Genomic DNA, 20,685 nt, shown 5'->3' with positions numbered 1-20,685 from the left:
TACTTCCTAGGGCATACTGCATCACTTTATTTCATTCTTTGTCATATTTTAACAAGAATTACTCAACAATCATTTATTTTTATTACTTTTCTCCATGTTTTAACTTACATATGTATATGACTACACGGACTTCAGATATCAAACCTGCTTCTCAGTCTCTTAAAACCACAGAATGAAGGAAGATGCTCGTAGTCTCTTTCTTTCTCCCTCTCTCGTTTCTCACTTTCTCTCTCTAATTCATCCTTACTCAGTGTATTTTATTGTAACCACTGTGCTGTCTCTTTGTGGTCTGTGTAGCCCAGTAATAAATAAGGGTGGTTTTCACAAAATGTCAAAAAAAGTTGATCACTGATTGCCCAAGTGTGGAAAAGCCCAAGCCAACTTGTTGACAATCAAATATTATTACCTTTCAACCAGGCATTTTGATATTCTAAACATTAATTAATGGAAGGGCACAGAATCTGTTTACCTATAATACAATTCTTTCTCTTTGTGTATTCACCCATATGAGTTTCTTTTGTTGTTGGTTAATACCTACCCATCACACACATACACACACATGGATATCAATTTTGAGAGAAAGAATTGCCAGAAAACTTTGAAAGTTGCCACTCACTCTGTTGTTAATTAGGAAACACAACTGAGAATGACAGTCTCACACTTTTAGAATAAAATTCAGAATTTCAGGTTTATGCAACTCACCCTGTCAACAATCATATTCTTCCCATTGTCATGATTAAGAGAAGAGTCACTCACACTGATAAGGGAAGGGGAGGGAATGGGAGTTGTGCTCCAGACTAGGTGATGGCAATGTTAATTAAATGGTCCTTACTCCTAAGTGGATTCCTTTAGGTGTTGCCCAATGATTATCAACTGCTCTCAAAAGTACATAAGTTAAAAGGAAATAAGACAAAAAGTATCTTCATCTACACAATATTCTCAATAGAAATTTTCACGTGGATTAATAAATTTCCTTTAAAATATAAATGTTCCCTTAGAAACATTAACTTAGTCATAGTTGAATATGAACTGCCTTATTTTAACTGATAAATTTAAATCCCATTTTTATGACAAGGACATAAAACTTCCAATTGATTAAAGAGAAAAAAGAAAAATGTTTAAACTTTTTGCACAGCCAAAGCACAGCTCTGGAGAACAGAGTCTGCCAGGCTAAGAAAGGACATATTCAAGAAGTCTACAATCAGAACCATTAAAAAAAAAATGCAATTTCCACTGAGCAGATAGTAAATACTGCCCAAATTCATTTTATAATATTTATAATGTCATATGCAAAAAATGTGATTCTGTCAGATATGCAGTTAATTCCAACCCACATTTATTTGCATGGAAATAGAATGATATTCAGAAAGCACATTGGGGTCAGGTCAAAAAATCAGGTAAATATGGCCTAGTGCAAACATACGTATATATTTTTCTTTAGTAGGGATAGAGGGCAACTTGAGATTTGCAAAAAAGAGTTGAGGGAGATGACTAGAACTCAACAGCTGTGATTTTGACTTCCTGGACTCTGTACCACCAATAAATAGAGAGGCACACATGGGCTGAGCTGATGAGTGGATATCAAAATCAGGTCTCTTTTCATCTCGAGGTTTTGAAATAAGCACTGCTTAAATACAACTCTAAAGCAGTCTGGAATTTTGAGAAACGAATTATTTCCATTCTCAGACCGTATTCCATACTTTAGGTAACCAAGAATAAAGTAATGGAAAACAATATTAATAATAAAATATGCCACTTAATGGTGCGTTAACATTGTGCTATGCATTTCACATGCATCGATTCACATAATTCTCACAAAAATTCTACAACTAAGTGTACTTCTCCATATTTTGCAAAGGTAAAGATTAAGATTCAGATGCGAAGTGACTTTTCAAAAAGATCTTGCCTGTCTTTTCACAGCATTCAAAAACTTTAAATTTGAAATAGAGATCATATGGTGCAATGCTTTTCTAACATTTAGGACAATGTTCACAGCAAGAAATACAGTTCACATGGTGACCTATTTCACACATGTATCTGAAAAATGTTTTACAAAGAATTATTGGCTTTTACTATGAGTAATGAGTTTTGATACTTTTCTATGCTATTTTTTCCTATTCCATTTACTTATTTTTGATTTAATGCTGTCGTCTTAAAATATTGAATTGCTCTCATGACCCACTGTTGGGTTTTGACCACAAATGTAATCACTTAATTATTTGCTTATTTTATTATTTAATATTCTCCTCTTATTTCTTTAATTCCCAAAGCAGACTAGAATTTTCTTGAAGGCAGATATTACCATGTTACATCCCCTCATTGGTGAAACTTAATTTATGTTTGTAATATAATAAATTTAATTTTAGCTCTGAAAATTCATAATCTGGGTTAAATAGAAGAGTCCATGATATGATTCCCAGAAAGTATAATAATAAGGGGTAGGAGATACAGGTCTATAGGGGAACCAAAGCAACTTGTGGTTATAGCTGTTAACATTTCATTGAGAACTATCATTCCTGTATATTTTATTCAGTTCTTTCCCACCATAACGTTGGCATTATTAGTTGTTCAAATACGTAGTCTTCTCCTTCTTTGCTTCATAAAATGACCCTCTGTCCAGATATGTGTGGTTTGAACTCAAGAAAATAATTTATACAATCCACACGTGGGATTAAGAAGCATACATTTCTTCTATTACATTTTAGCTATTTCAGAATGTAAATTTCTATAAGATTCATTCAGATGTTTTCACATTACAGAAAAGTCTATTCCTTAATTCATATTTTTGTCTTGGGAAATGATACCCATATGATTTTTTTATGTTTCTATCAACTTTAAATATGAAATAGTTTGTTTCTAAATTTTAGATAAAGTGTTTTTTCTTTTATTGCTTGAAGGCACTCATATCCTATATAAAACCTTTGTATTAATCTTTGTGGACCTTTGTATTACTACCACTTAAAAAATTAAAAAGAAATATAACATCAGGTGGAAATATATATATATATATATATATATAAAATATTCATTGTGGGTATCATGAGAATCATATGGAAATAAATGCCTACTTTCAAAGCTATAAATATAGTGAAATCCTTTAAACCTAGCATATGTTGCTTCAAATGAAACAGTTTTGAACAGATGTCCCCTTAGACCTGATATATTAAGACTAAAATTACTAAATCAGCATTAGTTGTTTTTAAACTTAGAGCCATATTTTGCCACTGATTTTTATCCAAAGCTCCCACAGGCGTAAGTGGAAGATCCATGCATGGAAAAATGGCATAATATGTATCCTAGTTTTATTTATTTCATATGTATACAGCAGTATAAAATAATATATTACATTTACACTCATTTTACTTAGGTATCATTATAGCATTCACAGTAACAAACACTATAGTTAAGATTTAAACTCATCTTTTGTTATAATACCCTGTTTTCACTCACAGATAACTGTCTCAAAAATGTGTTTAGAGCTGAAATTCCCTGCTTACTTTCAGCTCAAGGATGTATGGATGTATTGGAAGTCTGAGTTCTCTCATTCAGAAATTTTTGAGTCTCATGTGAAAATTCAATATTTTTGCATCATTAATGCATTATTTTCATGCAACTCAAAAACATCTGGAGTGTAAAACTTCAAACTGAGCATGTGACAAGTTTTCAAGAAATAAAAGCCATTTTTCTAATTTTACAAATACTTAAAAAATAACAGTGGTTAGAAATACATGCATGCACACTAAAGGTATTAGAATTTTAGTCATATTATTGCCTGCAATACTCTGGCGGCACCCATCTACCAGCATTCTCAAAGAATGCTATAATCTAAAACCTATGCCAAGTTTTAGAAGAAAACAAAAATACTCTACCGAACAGTAGTTTCACAAATTACTGTCTAAGGATTTTTGTTTGACCTAGCAGAGGGATATTTCTTGAAATGCTAACAATATATAAAATAATTTTACTACTCCGTGGCATAAAAAATATGGAATTTTGTCATTTTCTGTTTTTCCTTGTTAAAAAGGAACATAAAAAGGATGTTAAGTGCAAAGCCTTTACCACTACAAAATTAGAGTTGAAAAAGATAAATAACCCAAGAAATTGCAATATGAAAAATATAAGATTTTCAGAAAAATTATCAAGTATATCAATGTTTTCAGTATTTTTGAACTCCTTGGGTATTAAACACACACACAGAAATATAAAGGGGAGAAAAAAACCACATGCAATGACAAATAACAGTGCTATTATCAGTCAGTAACTTGAGTAATTTTCTTTATCCTACTTAACACTTGCAACATTCTGACTGAATAACTATATTAAAGATGAACTTTACGCCAGTAAATAACTTTTGGAAGGTAAAATGGTACAATTAATGCACAGTTATTAAAATTTATGTCAAAAATTGTGAGAATTTTCTTTCCACCTCTTACAGGAGATGCAGGAGGGTTTCTACATTACAAACGACCCAACAGCAAATTATAGCACTATTAAGAAATGAAACAGGAGAAAAAGTAATTAAAATCTTTAAATCTTCTACCATAGCACTTAATTTGCATTGTTTGATAAAGGCATTGCATTTAATATCTTCATAAAATAAAATATGCATATTTCCTTAGTATTTACCAAGAAAGATGATACTTATAATTATGCAGACATCATTATATCTGTAAAGTAATTCTGATGTGATATTTAAATATTTGATTTAAAATGATGTCACAAACTTATGTTCACAAGTTAAAAATTAGAATTTTACATACAGATGGAATATTTCTAAAAATTGTCATTTGACATACCTCTGAAACATCAAGACACTGTTTCCACAGAAAAATATTGACTTTTACTACTCTAAAACTAGCCATGTTAACAAGAAGTAAATGTCATGATTATTTTCTGAAATAATTAATTGATGAAATACTGTCTAATAATTTGGGTATTATTTTCCTTTGATATGTGTACAATTATGGAAGATTGGATATTAGGATGACTAGATTAATTATAAAACTTATTCTAAAATTCCTTTTCATACAAATCTCATAAATGTTTGTTTGAAAAACTTCATTATTGATTGGTTGCATCCTTGAATCTCAAGGTTCCCCTCACTGGGAGAAAACATTTTGATAAATGTTTAATAAAATCATATCTTTACTCTGTTGTAACTTCTGACTTATTCTGGATGCAATAGATACATTAATAGCTAATCTTTTACTATTTTTTGTTTAAATAATTCTAGTTATCCCACAGATTAGGTAAAAATTTTGTGTTTTTTTGTTTTTGTAGATTGATGATAAAATTTAAGAACTAAAATGCAAATTAGTATAACAGGTTACTATAATATATTAAAAAAACAAATAGACAAATATATGGTATGAGAAGTTGGTTCAAGGGAAATTATACACAACGATATAAAGGATTAAATAATTAAATAAAATTTCTTTAAGTCAAATGAATTAATATAGCTGTTACATAGGAAGTGAGTATAACCTTATTTTCAGTGCGTGTAATAAGGCAGATGGATATGAGTTTCCCCCATAACTGTAAAATGGTGAGTGAAAAGTTTTAATTAAAGCAGAGTGATTCAACAAGAAAATAATTTTCTTGTTTAAAAAGCAGTTACAACCAACAGACTTTTTTCTAGTTAAATTATATAAAAATGTTTCCTTACTAAAATAGTCTATCATTCAAAATATTAATGTAGTAATGCCAAAATTTTAAGAAAAGGTTACTGCTGGATCTAGTGAGTGTGTGTGCTTTATGTGTCGTATGTGACAAATTAGCTTCATTTATTTTTAAAGGGTCCCCAAAAGGCTGGAACATCACACACATTACTTTGATATATAAATTGGGATTATGACATATTAATGTCTAATCTGATAAGAAAAATGAGTGATACCAAGATATCACTCAAATATACACATCAAGGACCTAGGAATATATGTATGCATTTTAATGTCAAATCTAGGAAAGTATTCCCATTTAGATGACATAAAATTAGGTGGAAAACATTTGTTACGTGCTAAGTTTAGTCTGTTCTTTAATAACATAGCATGATTCAAACTATCATCGAACATAAGATCTGTTAAAATTAAGGGAAATATTTCAAAATCAGTCTGCAATTTGGGTTTGGCAAACATTTAGACATAATGTTGAGGGAGTTTTTAGAGGGGAACTGTGACAGATCTGGTTTTTGCTTAGAAGATTATCACATCCTCTGATTCTTCTCTTTCTTAATTGTACTTCAACAAGCAAGAAACAGTATAATAAAAGGAAAATATGTAAAAGAAAGGAAAATGCGTCTTACTGAATTTAATAATTAACCTTGTTGACATAAACATAAAAAGCAAACTTCACTTTTCAAGGCCCACTCATGAAGAATTTTCTCATTAATAAAACACTGACTACATTTAAGCTATAAAATTTTCACATATAACACTAAAAGAGTAATGTACCATGTTTCTGTCTCCAAATTTATGTAATTTGTTTTAAATTTAGAGATCCTTTATATCTTATGGTTATTCTTTACCAGTTCAGATATTTATGTACCTCTATATATTCATATAGAGTTATAGATTTTATATGCATGTGTTATTAGAAGTCACAAAACTATGTAAAACTATGTAAAATAAAACTTTGTGTGAATTATATGATTGAAGAACTTCATTTAAAATAATAATTTTCAATTACATATTTTACACCACAGAATGTACAGACACACCCAGTGTTTTTTTTTTTTTCCTAACAACAGATACAGGTGAATTTATAGATCCTTTATAAAATCTTTAAATGATTCTAAATTCAAAGCCATAGAAATAGAATCGAAATAATGTAGATTGTTAGATATTTTGATAGTACATGTTCAGTGCTCCTCTGATAACATCGACAGCTATATCTTTGGCATTGAAAATCAGTACGAGTTCTTGACAAAATTTTGCAGCTTAGAGCTTCATTTTCTTTTAAACAAGGAAAAACAGGGTTGAATAAGATACAAAAACTGGAAGGAACGATTAATAATTATTTTTTTCTTAGTAAGTTTATCTTTGGGACCCTGAATTACCTTTTACTTTATTATATGATGTGGACTGTATGAATCCATTTAAAAACCAACTAAGTTGTATCACATTTTAGGAAAATTATATAATATAATATATATATTTTATATTTATTTAGAAGCTTTGAAATAGTACAGTAAACACTTTGCAACACGATGTATAAACTACAGAATGTCTTTGATATTTTGTGGGTCTTCAGAATACAACATTTTTTATAACCCACAGGTGAAAAGAACATAATCACAATCTCTCTTGTAAAGTTGGAATAGTTTGGGGAACACTTGATCACACAAAAATAATATAAAACAGTCAAGTTTAAAACAGTGATATTGCATTTATAATGCACAAATTTCCTTTATCTTTATAACTGGCTTCTCGTGGTGAATATAAACATCTAAAGGGCTCAGTGACATTTGGAGAGAGAAAGATATATAGTGCTGTAAACAGGCACACACTGATCGGAGAGGCAAAATCAGTTGCCTAAAGTTTCTACAGTTCTGCACATTTCAACTCATTTCTCAGGCCTGCTGAGAGCAATTAGGTCCTATAATTGGCCGTAATGACTCCGCTGGCAATCTAATACTCAGTTACACACAACTAACTGGATGGCCAAGATAATGAAGTTGAAAAGTTGATGCTTTTGTTGGTCGACTTTGTGCAAATCATGCTGCTTCAGGTAAGTCCTGTAGAATTGACTAGCATATCCTTTTCCGTGCTGTGAAAAAGAAAAGAAAAATACTCTAAGAGAAACAGCCTGACTGTTGGTGTTTAGAATTGCACAGTATTGTAAAAGAAGCAAATACAGCTGGAAACAAGTTGTATCCCCCTACCAGACCCAGGTAGTGTGTCACCTTGGCTTCTAATAGCCACAGTCATTCTGTTGTTTGGGTTTCTGAAAATGACAATTTTGACATTTATACAAATCAGTTTTGCATGGGAAACGTGAGCTTTATATACCAACCCTCAATTATGCGATTAACTTTTTAAAGTTATCTACAAAACAATCCCTACTTCACTATTTATGCACAATCAGAATAGAGGAAAAAATTGTGGTCCTTACATTTCTAGAACAAGTCTTTAGAATATCTATGATAAGTGGTTATATATTTAATTTAACAAGCTCTAAGTTAAATCTATTTATAATAGATTTATATATAGATTTATTAAATCTATTTATAATAGATTTATATATAAATCTATTAAATCTAAACCTATTAAATCTACATATAATAGGAGAAAACTGTACCAGGAAGTGTTCATGTAGTTAAAAATTAAAGGATGATTCACATTTTTGATGTTTATTTTATCTAATTTTTTTAGAATTATATAAAAACCAAATCTTTTTATGGCCTATAATTTTGTAAGGTAAATTTATCCCCTGAAAGGAATCAGTTTTCTTCTAAGGTGGGAATAGGCGAAGGGGAGAAAAAGATATTATTGAATGTGGCCCAGTCTTATAAAATGAATTATGAAGCAGGATGTCCAGATTCAATCATTCAGAATTTATGATCTTAAGTATTTAATTTATAATGATAAAGGATACTTCTTCCCACTTATTCATAATCTTTGTGATATTTGACCATGAGCACAATGAGAACAGAGACTGCATCTCCTAGATCAGTGTCTGGGACATAAGAGATGTATAATAAAAATGAGCTAAAAATCAAGATGGTTCAATTGTGATTAAAAAACACATATATGTGTATCTCATTAAAAAATAAGTACAACATTAAGTAGCATAACTGAATTGTTTCAAACTGGTGAAAAGTTACTTTTTTTGTTGTTTTCTACGAATGTAAGAACATGCTGATGAGTTCACTTCCTCTCCTACGGTATTTCCACTCATTTCAAGTAGATTTTCTAGTTATATATTTTTTTAATTTATTTTCCCTGATTCTCTCATTTATTTTTCCTCACAAACTCAGTTTCTGACCAGACCATCAAGCATTTCTTCATTAGTTCACCTTTTAGCAAAAATACATCAATTAAAATTGTAAAAATCAGGTACCACCACTGACAGAAATCAAAGTGAAAATGGTAGCTATTATAACTTACCTGGTCATAATGCTACAAAGAGTATTCTATTATATAAGCAAATAGAAACTTCACTCTTTTAAAAGAATAGAATCTTATTTTCCTATGCCTTTGAATTCAAATTCTCTGCTTCATGATAAACTTTATAAATATGAATGATTTACATTTTGTTTATGTCAATCAGGATTTAAAATTCTCAAGTAAATTAAAATATTTAGCCATCACAGAAACTCGGGTTTATAAAATGAATTGGAACAAATAATTATAGTGATCAAATAACGTATTGTCTAAACTGCACAATTGTGTAGCTGAAAGGGAGCATTATTAATAACTACACAAGGTGTAATCTTGCACTTTTCTGGACAACCCAGAAAATATCATCATCTTACAAATAATATAATTTTTTTCAAAATAAGTTGGAGATATTACTTACAGTTTGAAGTTTTTCTTAAACAGTATAAATCAGAAACTACTGATTTTTAGGAAACATTCTACTAGTTCAAAATAAAAAAGAAACTCAGTAATGACCTATACTCAACCTATAAACTAACTCATTATGTGAAAAAAATGAATACACTGAAAAGCTACTTCTTAGTGTAAATGCAGAGATTAGTCAACCTAACACACGTTTAAATGAGTAAAATATTTCTAATTAGGTTAAAAGATTACTTATAGGGGGCTTCCCTGGTGGCGCAGTGGTTGAGAGTCCACCTGCCGATGCAGGGGACACGGGTTCGTGCCCTGGTCCGGGAAGATCTCACATGCCATGGAGCGGCTGGGCCCGTGAGCCATGGCCACTGAGCCTGCGCGTCCGGAGCCTGTGCTCCGCAACGGGAGAGGCCACAACAGTGAGAGGCCCGCGTACCACAAAAAAAAAAAAAAAAAAAAAAAAAAAAAAAAAAAAAAGATTACTTATAAAATAAGTTATTAGCCTAGATATTATACGTTCATTTGATTTAATTAGGATACAGAAAGAAATCGTGTTATTAAAGTGGTTCACTGTTACAAGAACACAGATGTTTAGCATATAATATACTCAATATCTGAAATATAAACACAAGCTTAAAAGGTATATTTTATTACTGCTTAGGCTTACATGTGTGCTGCTTTTATTTAAATTGCACCTATTTCAGTAGTTCTCCGAATAATATAATCACCTTTCGTTACATTTACCTCTTCCCATCTATCTGTTAATTCAGGAATGCAAATCTGAATAGGACAAGTGTAAGGGCTGAAGTTGAAGGTCAGAACAAATTAGAATAGAGAGGGAAGATTTCCTTTATTTCAAAAGCTAATTTCCCGAATGTTAAGGATTGCTAGACAAGCTAGAGAAGATAAAATATATTATTACTAAAGTTACAGTCATATACATTTTGTTTCAAGGCTTTTTTTTTTTTTTTTTTTTTTGTCCCACAGGCCTAGCCATTCCGCGGCATGTGGGATCTTCCCGGACCGGGGCACGAACACTTGTCCCCTACATCGCAGACTCTCAACCACTGCACCACCAGGGAAGCCCCCTGTTTCAAGGTTTTTAAAAGGTGAGTCTGAATACTGAAAAATCATTGTTCTTTGGGGGATATATGGGTTAATGTTGGAAGTAGGACACGTATATAAGAGACAAATTGACGCTATTACATTTTAGAGTCCGTACCAAGGACAATTATTCTACAGTATTAACGATTATGGTCATGCATTTGTTAAGCATTTCAGGCTAGAGAGTATGGGTCAAATACATTGAATCTTCATGCTTTCTGTTGTATTCTGTATATGTTTTGGAATTATCAAAGCATAGTTGGAGAATTTCTGCTTTTTCTTTTCATTTCGCAGATGCATTTTTCCTTAGCTATTCATCAGCATGTATAGGGATTTGGTTACTTGATATGAATAAAATATTTTATTTTAATTCAAGTCAAAAGTAATAGAAAAAGGACTATTAGCATTCCTTTTTTTATAACTATGTCAATTCTTCCTTAATTATATGTTTTAAAAAAGCTGTACTTATAAGTATTTACAAAATATATATATTTTGTAGAATTACACATATTTACTTTAAAAATTCAAAAATAAAATAAAATTCATTAAAAATTTAAAATTCAAACAGCACAGAAAAAGCCAAATAAGAATAAAAGCACTCAAAAATACCCCAAAAATGATAACTGCTGCTAACAACTTTGTGACTATCTTTCCAGATACTGTGATTCCAGATTACTGGAATTTTAATTAATTAATTAATTTGTTTGTTTGTTTTTACCTCTATTTATTCATTCAATGCATTTATTCTTCAAAGTGAGTCATATAAATGTTACATTTAACACATTTATCTTACTGCCTAAACTACAGATGAAAAATTACTATTAATGGAGAAGAGATTCAAATATCTACCTTTTATAATTTAGCATATATATGTGTGTATATATTTAACATGTATATGTATGTATATTTTCAGCATGTACATACTATTTTAATGAAAGTTCCATGATGCATATTTTTCCTTATACTGTGGAATCGTGTTACTGCCTTTGGTAATTTGTAAAATCTGATATTAAACTGTTGGACATTTAAAAATTCTGATGAATGACTTAAGAAGACTGCCTGTAAATATGTATGTTGCAAAATAAAATTGAAAAACATCACCAGCGATATTCTATTTCTTCAACATACTATAGTTTACTAAAAATCTGGTGAAAAATAATTTTGTATAATATATTAAAATGACAATTTAATCATTTGAATATTCACATTCCTCTACTTGCGTGGCAGGAAGCATAATACTCTTTATACTTTATGACAGCGTAAATCACAGAAGCTAAAGTAATAAATAAAGCTTATGAAGTGATCTAATCTATTTCTGCCACTGAAAGAAAGAACAGCCTTCAAATATCCCGGATGATGGAGACTCTCCACTACAGTGAAAAACTTCTAGAAGCTGAGATCAGTAAGCTACTCGGGAAGTCATTCAAATGTTTCCTGAGCCTCAGGGTCAGGACACTTCTTCATGTATAAAGTGAACCTACGGTACAAGAGTTTAAGCCCATTACCCCTTGTAGGAGTCAGAAACATCTACTCTCTGTTCCCTGTGTGAAAGCACATCATAAACTGAAAGATCATTTAAAAGTAAGCCCCATTAGAGATCTGTCCAGCGAATAATCAGTTCTTTTAACTTTCCTCTGTCTTATTCTTGAACCATTTTTGAAGATTCTCTTCAAATATGTCTCTAAAGAGTTTTTTTTCTGTTTAACCCTAAAGTGCTGAGATGAGCATAGTTGTGTTAACTATTAAAATGGGTCGCTGCTTTGTCTTTGATCTTCCCACTGGAACGCCCTTATATTTGCTTTTATTTTTTTAATATAGTTGTATCTTGTTCATATTGTAAATGTTTTCCTCCTCTCAAAAAATTACAAAAATATTTGAAATTAAGTATGTATATAATTTAAAAAATTACATGCTATGGTTTATTATGAATTATAAAGATTGAAAGCCTTCTGTTAGTATAATATAGATTGTCTTTCTGTCTAATAATTGTAGCTCAGAGCAATATAAACTTGCATTCTTATATTTATTTCATAACGTTCACAGCATCCTCATGTTAAATTTCCTTTCATCAAACAATATGCCTTTTTATTCTAGTTTGACAGTTAAGAGATTATAGAATATATCTAGAAAGCAAGAGTTCATTTGAAGGAGGTGATTCCCATTTGTAAACTTGATTAGTTTTTTAGAAAGGAAACTTTTTGAAATAAATGACTCAAATAAGACTTCAGACCACTCACCTAAGAAATACATCGTAAAGCCAAGTGTTTATTTTTAGTTTAGTCTATATATGTATGCAATGCTTACAACATAATTTGCAATTATTAAATGCCTATTAAATTAAAAGATAAATCCATGGGTATTTTAAGGGATAAGAAATCGGTAAGTGTAGTTTTGTGGATTAGAAATGTACATCAATAAATGCATCCTTTCTAAGATAGGAGACAAACATATTGAGCATAATATTCTCTTTATAGACATTTTAGCTCTAGAAATTCTGGCACCCCTAAGTGCCAGAACGTAGTTACCAAAACTGCTATTTTTTAGTTGTGATAGAGACTGTATATGAACTTGAGGTCACAAAATAGAAATGAATTGGACTTCATTTGCTTACTAAGAATGGTGTGGGCAAAGACAGAATTAATTTCATAAGCTGCAAGCTACCCTTGAGATCAAGCAGTGTTCATGCACTGTGCAAAGCCCTATATGTACCACCTGTGAAAATTACAGTATTTAGTATTACAAATGGAGCTTATTTTTAAACCACATTTTGTTGTTAGTTAAAAGACTTCATAGCCTTGAAAATAGGGGCTTCTATCTGTCTACAAGTAGAATCCAAAAGTATGGCAGAATACCATTACCTTCACATAGCTTTGTTTGAGCAAGTGAGTCTCCCCAAACATCATGAATTTCTTGTAGATAGAAAATCCATAGGCTTTTAGAAATTTCTATATACTTGTATGTGTTTGTGTGTATGTGAATATGTGTGATTTAAAACTACCTTCTTATTAAGGCAATAGTACATTCACCAAGAAATATCTACTCTATGGGTTACTGCAACCTTGTCAACTACCATTAATATATATATTTTTAACATTTTTATTGGAGTATAATTGCTTTACAGTGTTGTGTTAGTTTCTGCTGTATAACAAAGTGAATCAGCTATATGTGTACATATATCCCCATATCCCCTCCCTCTTGCATCTCCCTCCCACCCTCCCTATCCCACCCCTCGAAGTGGTCACAAAGCACTGAGCTGATCTCCCTGTGCTATGTATTAACAGGGTAGGTGTAATTACAGTAACTCAATTTTGTTTGGTTTAAAAATCTTTGTCTCTAATTAATTACTTTAATTAAGAGTGCTTTAAAATCTACAATAAAAACCAGTGATAGTATATTAACTCCTTTAATTAGACAATATACTTTGATTATTATCATTACCTGAATTGATTTAAGCAAGATATCAAAAAACACATGGTAATCATCTAGACACAAAAATTGTCAATATTCTAAATATCTTTTTAAATGCTAAAGAAATAAACTTTTATATTAAAATATTTGTTTAAAAAAACTTAGCATGACAATGTACTTGCATTTTATAGATTGAATGGATGTATTCCAAACTTACCTAGAAATGTCAAAAATTATGCCTTGAAAGCTTAACAAATTTTTCCTGAGGGCGAAAAAAGTAATAGGACATGACCCTACCAAGAACACTTTGGTCACCATCCAGGCTCTCTTTGACAAACAAAACCCCCTTGCCTGAATGGTATCTTAAAATCAAGTCTGGAGACTGAATTCTTTTTAAATGCTCCGCCCCTACATTGGCATATATTTAGGAAATGGAACTCTGTAACACATATTGCTCTCCATGTTTATAATATCATTGAAAAAATTTCTGGAATTCTTTACCATAATGCACTAAAATGTGGAAACTTATTTTTTCCACAACTATTTGAAAATTGCATTCTTTAGCTGGCAATAAAGAAATACCCTTGAAACTTCTTTTGAAGAAAATCCACTCAATTAACTCTTACTTTAATAATGACAAAAGATCTTTCATTTAACTTAGACAAATACCATGATTATGTGTCTCTACATTCTAACAAGACATCCATATGCTTCTTTAAAGAATAAATGGTTCCTTTTTTTTTCTTTGAGAATTATGGAGCTGATATTTACTGACATTTAGATTCTTATATTTCTAGTAGTTTCCTTCAAAACAATATTATAAGGAGATCAAATTAGTTACTTCCCTGTAAGGTTGAAATTAGCATTAATTTTCCAAGTAAAGGTTTGGAAAATTCCTGCAAGGCATTAGTTATTCCTCTAAGTATAGGGATGTTATACCTGTTTAGACTTATTTGCAACAAACAACATCACTGTATCACAATATTAAACCAACTACTAGTGACATGCACAACTTTGTCTTCTATATGAAAACCAAGCAGAGAAATTCCAGCAATGAAAGATAGGGAAAACTTAAGAATAAATACATAAGATCTTCATTTAAAAAATACATAGCCATGTATCTAATTTATTAACCACTAATAGCCTACTTAAATAGTGATAAGATTTCAAAATAATTCAACTAACACTTTAGATAACTAAGCCATGAAAATAAGTGGAAAATCTTCTGGGCTGGTAAATAAAATACTAATAGCACAATTTTTACAAGGTTATTTTCAAAAAAGAGACACAACACACATGACTTAGAAACAGAGTGTAGAAGTATGGCTATTTATTTAATATACTTGATGATCTAACTTCCCCTAAAATCATTCAGTTGCTTCTATGTCAAAGCAAATAGCAGATTAATAACAGGAACTGCAGGCTCAGAAGGGTTGAAATCTGACTCACTGAAAAGTGAAAGCTAACCACTGGTTTTCTGTATCTAGAAAAACATCCCCACACTAAACAGGTTAGGAACCCAAGACTACAGGTGCCAATAACTTCTTAAGCAGAGTTGCCAGATAAAATACAGGGTGTCCAGTTACAGTTGAATTTCAGATAAACAGTGAATAATTAGTTAGTATACATACCCCCCATGCAACATTTGGGTGTCATGTATTTTTATTTGTTAGATCTGCCAACCATATCCTCAAGATATCAGCTACATGATAGCACAGATGATACTAGTTACCACTGAGGAGAATGTTATGCTGTTTTTCCTAGAAAAATATTACACTATATTCTCTAATTAATTTGTAGAACTGTAGTTCATATAATATATTTTGTACATATTTCCATGTAAAATGATTTTAAAATTAAGATGTAAGAATTCAAAAGGAGATAAAATATAAAAAATCAGTTATCTATTATCATAGATGAACACAATCTTGTCATTTAAATTTTTTTGTATTATAATTAAATTTTAACCTTGATTTCAATTGAAGTATTTGTTTTTGTGAGGTAGATATAGCATATTTGATAAAATGTCCTTTCTTCTTTGCATAAGAACCATACTTTTTAATTATTTATTCTAAAATTTAAATCTAAATATACATTCTAATTTTAGTTCTATTCTAGAAACTCATTAAACTACCTCCCTCTTGGCCCTTCAATTTAATCTAGAATCAGATAATTAGAGATTTGAAAACCGATAAGCAGTGAATCAAACTCAGATTTAAAAACATCACAAAAATGCGAATTTGTTAAAATAAGATCACTACCATGCTTGTTAAACATTAAAAATCATTTTAGTTATGTTCTAATTAAATGACAAGAGTTAAATCCTTACACAGTTATATTACATTCCATAACTTTAAACTTTGTGTTTGATTAGGGTTTTTCCTAATTACTGCAAATATTTAACCACCTAATAAAGTCAATAAAAGTCATGTTATACATTTACTATTTATGAAAAGTATCACAATAAATCTAGGAAAAAGTTCAAGTTTTAAATAATTAACCTGTTAAGGCCAGTATTTGTTTAAATAATTAACCAGGTTAAATAGTATTGACAATGTATATTTATATATAACATATCTACAACATTATTAAAATATGACTAAAGTACCTACATGTCTCGTAATAAAATTCTCACAGAACAAAATAAAAATGTTGTATCCTCGTTTTAAAAAAAGTATCTGAGATACTCTTTAGTTGCCACAATGCCATAAAGAAAAATCTGAAAATAACTTGTGCAATACTGATGATAAACAAAAATACCAAAGGCTTAAAAACTGTTACATGAAAACCCCAGGAACCCAAAGGAAAGCCAGATAAATTACGTCTAGCCCTGGTTATCCCGTATTACAACAGTCTCCTGCTTATACTCATATCTACAGTGGATCCCACTTTATGTTCATGTATAAGATTACCTCATTTTTACTTAATGTTTATGTATATGTTTGCGAATTATATGCGACAGACAACTGAAAAGAAATAGACTGTGAAATTAGCAGTTGGTGATATTGAAATATGAGGATTAAGGAGTTATTAAAGAGAAAGCAATCATTCAGAAAAAAAATAAATAAATAAAAAATAAAAGAGCTAGTAGCAGTATATGTAAGGCCAGAATAAAAGAACATGAAAATCAAGGAAGGTTGAAAAATGATGAAATCCAGGAGAGTGTATGTTAGGAGTGGAAATGGTTAGGTTTTGGGGGGTTGTTTGTTTGTTTGTTTTGCCATTCAGAGATTACTATAATTATATTAATTTATGTAAATTGGGAAGATGCCTAAATAACTAAGGAGAAAAAGAAATGCACTCGCTTCCTTGGTTTCAGGGTGGTTCATTTATTGATTAATTGATGTAGTCTAATATGGCTTTATGGGTATTTACTTTGCTCCAGACAAAGTTCTGGGATTTGAGACTGTAAAATGAATACACATGGATTCTTCCCTAAAAGATCTACCAGTCCAATAGGCTAACAATTGTTTTATAGGATAGTTTAACAATAGCAATTACATATAACATCTATAAGAAGTTACAAGAAGATTGGATATATCTCTTTGTCTGGGAAGGTTTCCCATTAAAGGTAAAAGGAGTTGAATCTTGATGGATGAGTAGATGGCCAAGCAGCCGGGGTGGGAGTGGTTTTTCCAATGAGAGAGCATTCCAGAGGGAGAATGGAATGTCAAAGTGCAAGGGCCTGGGAAAAACAGTGTATCAAGAAGCCTACAATCACTGAATGGCATGAAACTAAAAAATGTAGGCAGGGTTTAAACAAAAAACTTTTAAAGCTAATAACAGCGTGAACGTTATTGCAGCCGAAACAGAAAGCCTCTCAAGATTTTTAAAGAGGAACATATTAAAGTCAAATGTCTATGAATATAAATAAATTCTCTAATTATTTGACAGTGGAAGCCAGACAGAGAAGTAGAGGGGTTTTCATTAATTTTTGTGAATTAGGAAGAAATGACTGGGTTCGGGGAATGCAAAAAAGAAAGTACGCCTGTGTCTTCTCACAGAGCCCAGCCGAGGATCCAGGGTTTATACTTTACACATCTGGAAATAGTTTGCATTCCATCACCCTAAATCTTCCAAAAGTGACAAAGTGTTCTGCAGTCAGAATGACTGCCTGGATGTTTTGTGGTTGATAACTCAATTCTAAGATAATTGTGACAGAAAAAAAGCAGTGATATGAGCTGCTCAAGGAAGTGATTCTATCCCATTGTCTCAAGCCTCAGGTTCTGTCAGCAGCAATTAAAGCCAGGAACCCGTAGAAAAGATGGGACATTTTTTTCCACAGATTTTAACAAAGAAAAATAAGGCATATAATGATCACAAATATTAAATACACTGTATAAGATTTATATATGATTTATGTAAGATTTTTATATGAATTTTTTTTTAAAATAAAATACTGCTTCAGGGTTTATTTTTTTCACAGAGAGACCCTCACAAGTAAATCTCACCCTAGGAACATCTGGTCTGCAACTCACAGAAATGGTGAAGACACAGGGACAAATTTAATCATGGCATTTAAAATAACGTATTTAAAGTGATTAAATGTCACATACATTTGATCAAATCTTTCCTATCCAAAAATAACTCCCGTTGTATCTCGATCTACTAGTATTTTCAGTTATCATCTTCCCTAGTATCTACTTTTCACTTCTAAAAATCTTAATTTAAAAAAGAAAGCATACTTGTTTTCTACACTGTCTCACAATTAATTGTGAGATTGGGGATGCAATCTTCTCCCAATCATGCAGTCTCAAGACCTGAGAACCATCCTTGATAACTACTTTCTTTGCCTTTTATTCTTACATTTATAATTCTAATACTATAATTTTTTTTCAGAACGTCTCTGATCCTTCCCCTATCATTCTCCATCGGGCCTTTATTACCACAAAGATTGACAACGGCAGTAATGCTCTGCTAGTAAACCAAAAACAAAAATTAAACCCCATGTAACAAATCCTTACTGACTTTCTTCTAAATAGTCATAAAGATAAAAAGAAATAAGCACATATAATGCATGGAACTGGGCACTGGAACTTAGTTGTTAGGCCTCTTGTTTTCTAGGCAAAATCATGATACCTATGCAGAACTGATGGGAAGGTAGAAGACAGAAAACAGAGAATCATAAAATCAAGAGAATTACACCTGAGAGAGTTCAGTGAATAAGGCATAAACAAAAAAGTAAAGTTTGGGCAGTTTTTCAGGCGTTTCTCAAAAGGGCTTGTGACATCATTTGCTAGTTCTTTCTGACTGTGAAAGACAAAAATACAAAAATATAAATATAAGGGTAACTGAAAGAGTTTATCAGATAATAGGGTTTTAGGGAAGAAAAAGGAGGCAGGAAAATCTTTGGGCTTCTGCGTGTGAAGACTGATTTATGGCAGACATAGATATCTTTGGTATATCTTATAGAAAAACCCAATTTTCCACACTAATAGACTCTTTACATTTACTTTTTGTGATAATTTTAGGGCATTTGTGTCTCTCACACAGGGATATCAGAACTCTTTGGAGTAACAATATCTTGCCTAAGGCCAGAATTTATCTAAAGGGTTAGTACAATTGTCAAAATGTAGGTTAAGTCAAATTGGATATGGACATCTATTTGTATCACTTTAAAAAATTTTTGACCTGAAGAAATAGTCTTTATTTTTCTACAATCATCAAATATAATATGCTGCTTTCTATAGGAAATAAAAATCAGTTGTTTCAAAAAAGAGTATTCTTTATCAGTTTATTTTTACTGTTTATTGCTCATAATCAAATATCTCCACTCATTGGACAAGTAAAATAATGAGAATACGAAATGTTTAAAGTTATAATCATGCTTCGTGACTAACATCTTATAAAACAAATAAAGCTTAGTCTTTACTGGGCATTATAACTTTGGTTCTCATCTATCCGTTTCATTAGTTTCACAGATGAAAAAGAAAAATAGGGATACTGTACTTTTAAAGCATATGTATTATGTGAAAGGATATACACTGCAGATGTAAAATAGTGATATATCATGAAAAGAACATTTGGAGTCTGATTTTTCTCTGGGAGTAAAAGAAAGCATAATTAGTTCTATTTAAACCCAGAATTTAAATTTTCTCCATACTCAGGCTGATGTCATTGTTCCAATTTTAACTGAATATATGGTTGCCCTGAACACCTAATGAGTGCTTCCTTTGGGCCAAGCACTCACTGCTTTAAATATGTTAAATAATTTAATCTCCACAATGAGCTTTTGAGGATCTATGTCACAGATAAGGAAAATGAGTTACAGGAAGATTAAAGAAATTACAGAGGTCACACAGCTAGTAACTGGCTGGATCAGTATTTGAACCATGGCAGATTGGCAGATTGGCTCTATAACTGGAGCGCTTAACTACACATAACTTCTCTGATGTGAGGACCAGTATAGAGACCCACTCTTGTAATTCTGCAGCAGGCTATGTGTCCAAAGGAAGTACATGCATACTTTGAGAACAAAATCAGAAAACGATGTCTTGTGAAATTAAATGTTCCAAGCTATCGTAAAGTCAAAATGAATAAAATTAGTAATGCTTAGGAAAACCTATCCTGAAAATAATGACTAGAGTCTTTTTTAAATATTTACTAAGGACACCACAATCCAAGTAGGTGAGCAGGTGGTACTCCACATACATCATAAAGG

General features: G+C 31.2%; 1 protein-coding gene across 1 annotated transcript in view; it reads right to left on the bottom strand.

Annotated features, from left to right (window-relative positions):
* Positions 1-7,176: 7,176 nt before the first annotated feature.
* Positions 7,177-20,685, bottom strand: part of PCDH10 (protocadherin 10) — a gene marked incomplete at its 3' end in the record, with an annotated part of 39,075 nt that continues 25,566 nt past the window's right edge. Inside the window, exon 5 of the mRNA XM_082653944.1 lies at positions 7,177-7,764. Coding sequence (XP_082510070.1) covers positions 7,745-7,764 — 20 coding nt within the window. The remainder of the gene's footprint in view (positions 7,765-20,685) is intronic.

This window comes from Grampus griseus (genome assembly GCF_964374135.1).
Source record: "Grampus griseus genome assembly, chromosome: 4".
NCBI classification, from domain to species: domain Eukaryota; kingdom Metazoa; phylum Chordata; class Mammalia; order Artiodactyla; family Delphinidae; genus Grampus; species Grampus griseus.
The sequence above is the reverse complement of the archived record's forward strand: the minus strand, read 5'-3'. Positions and strand labels throughout refer to the sequence as shown.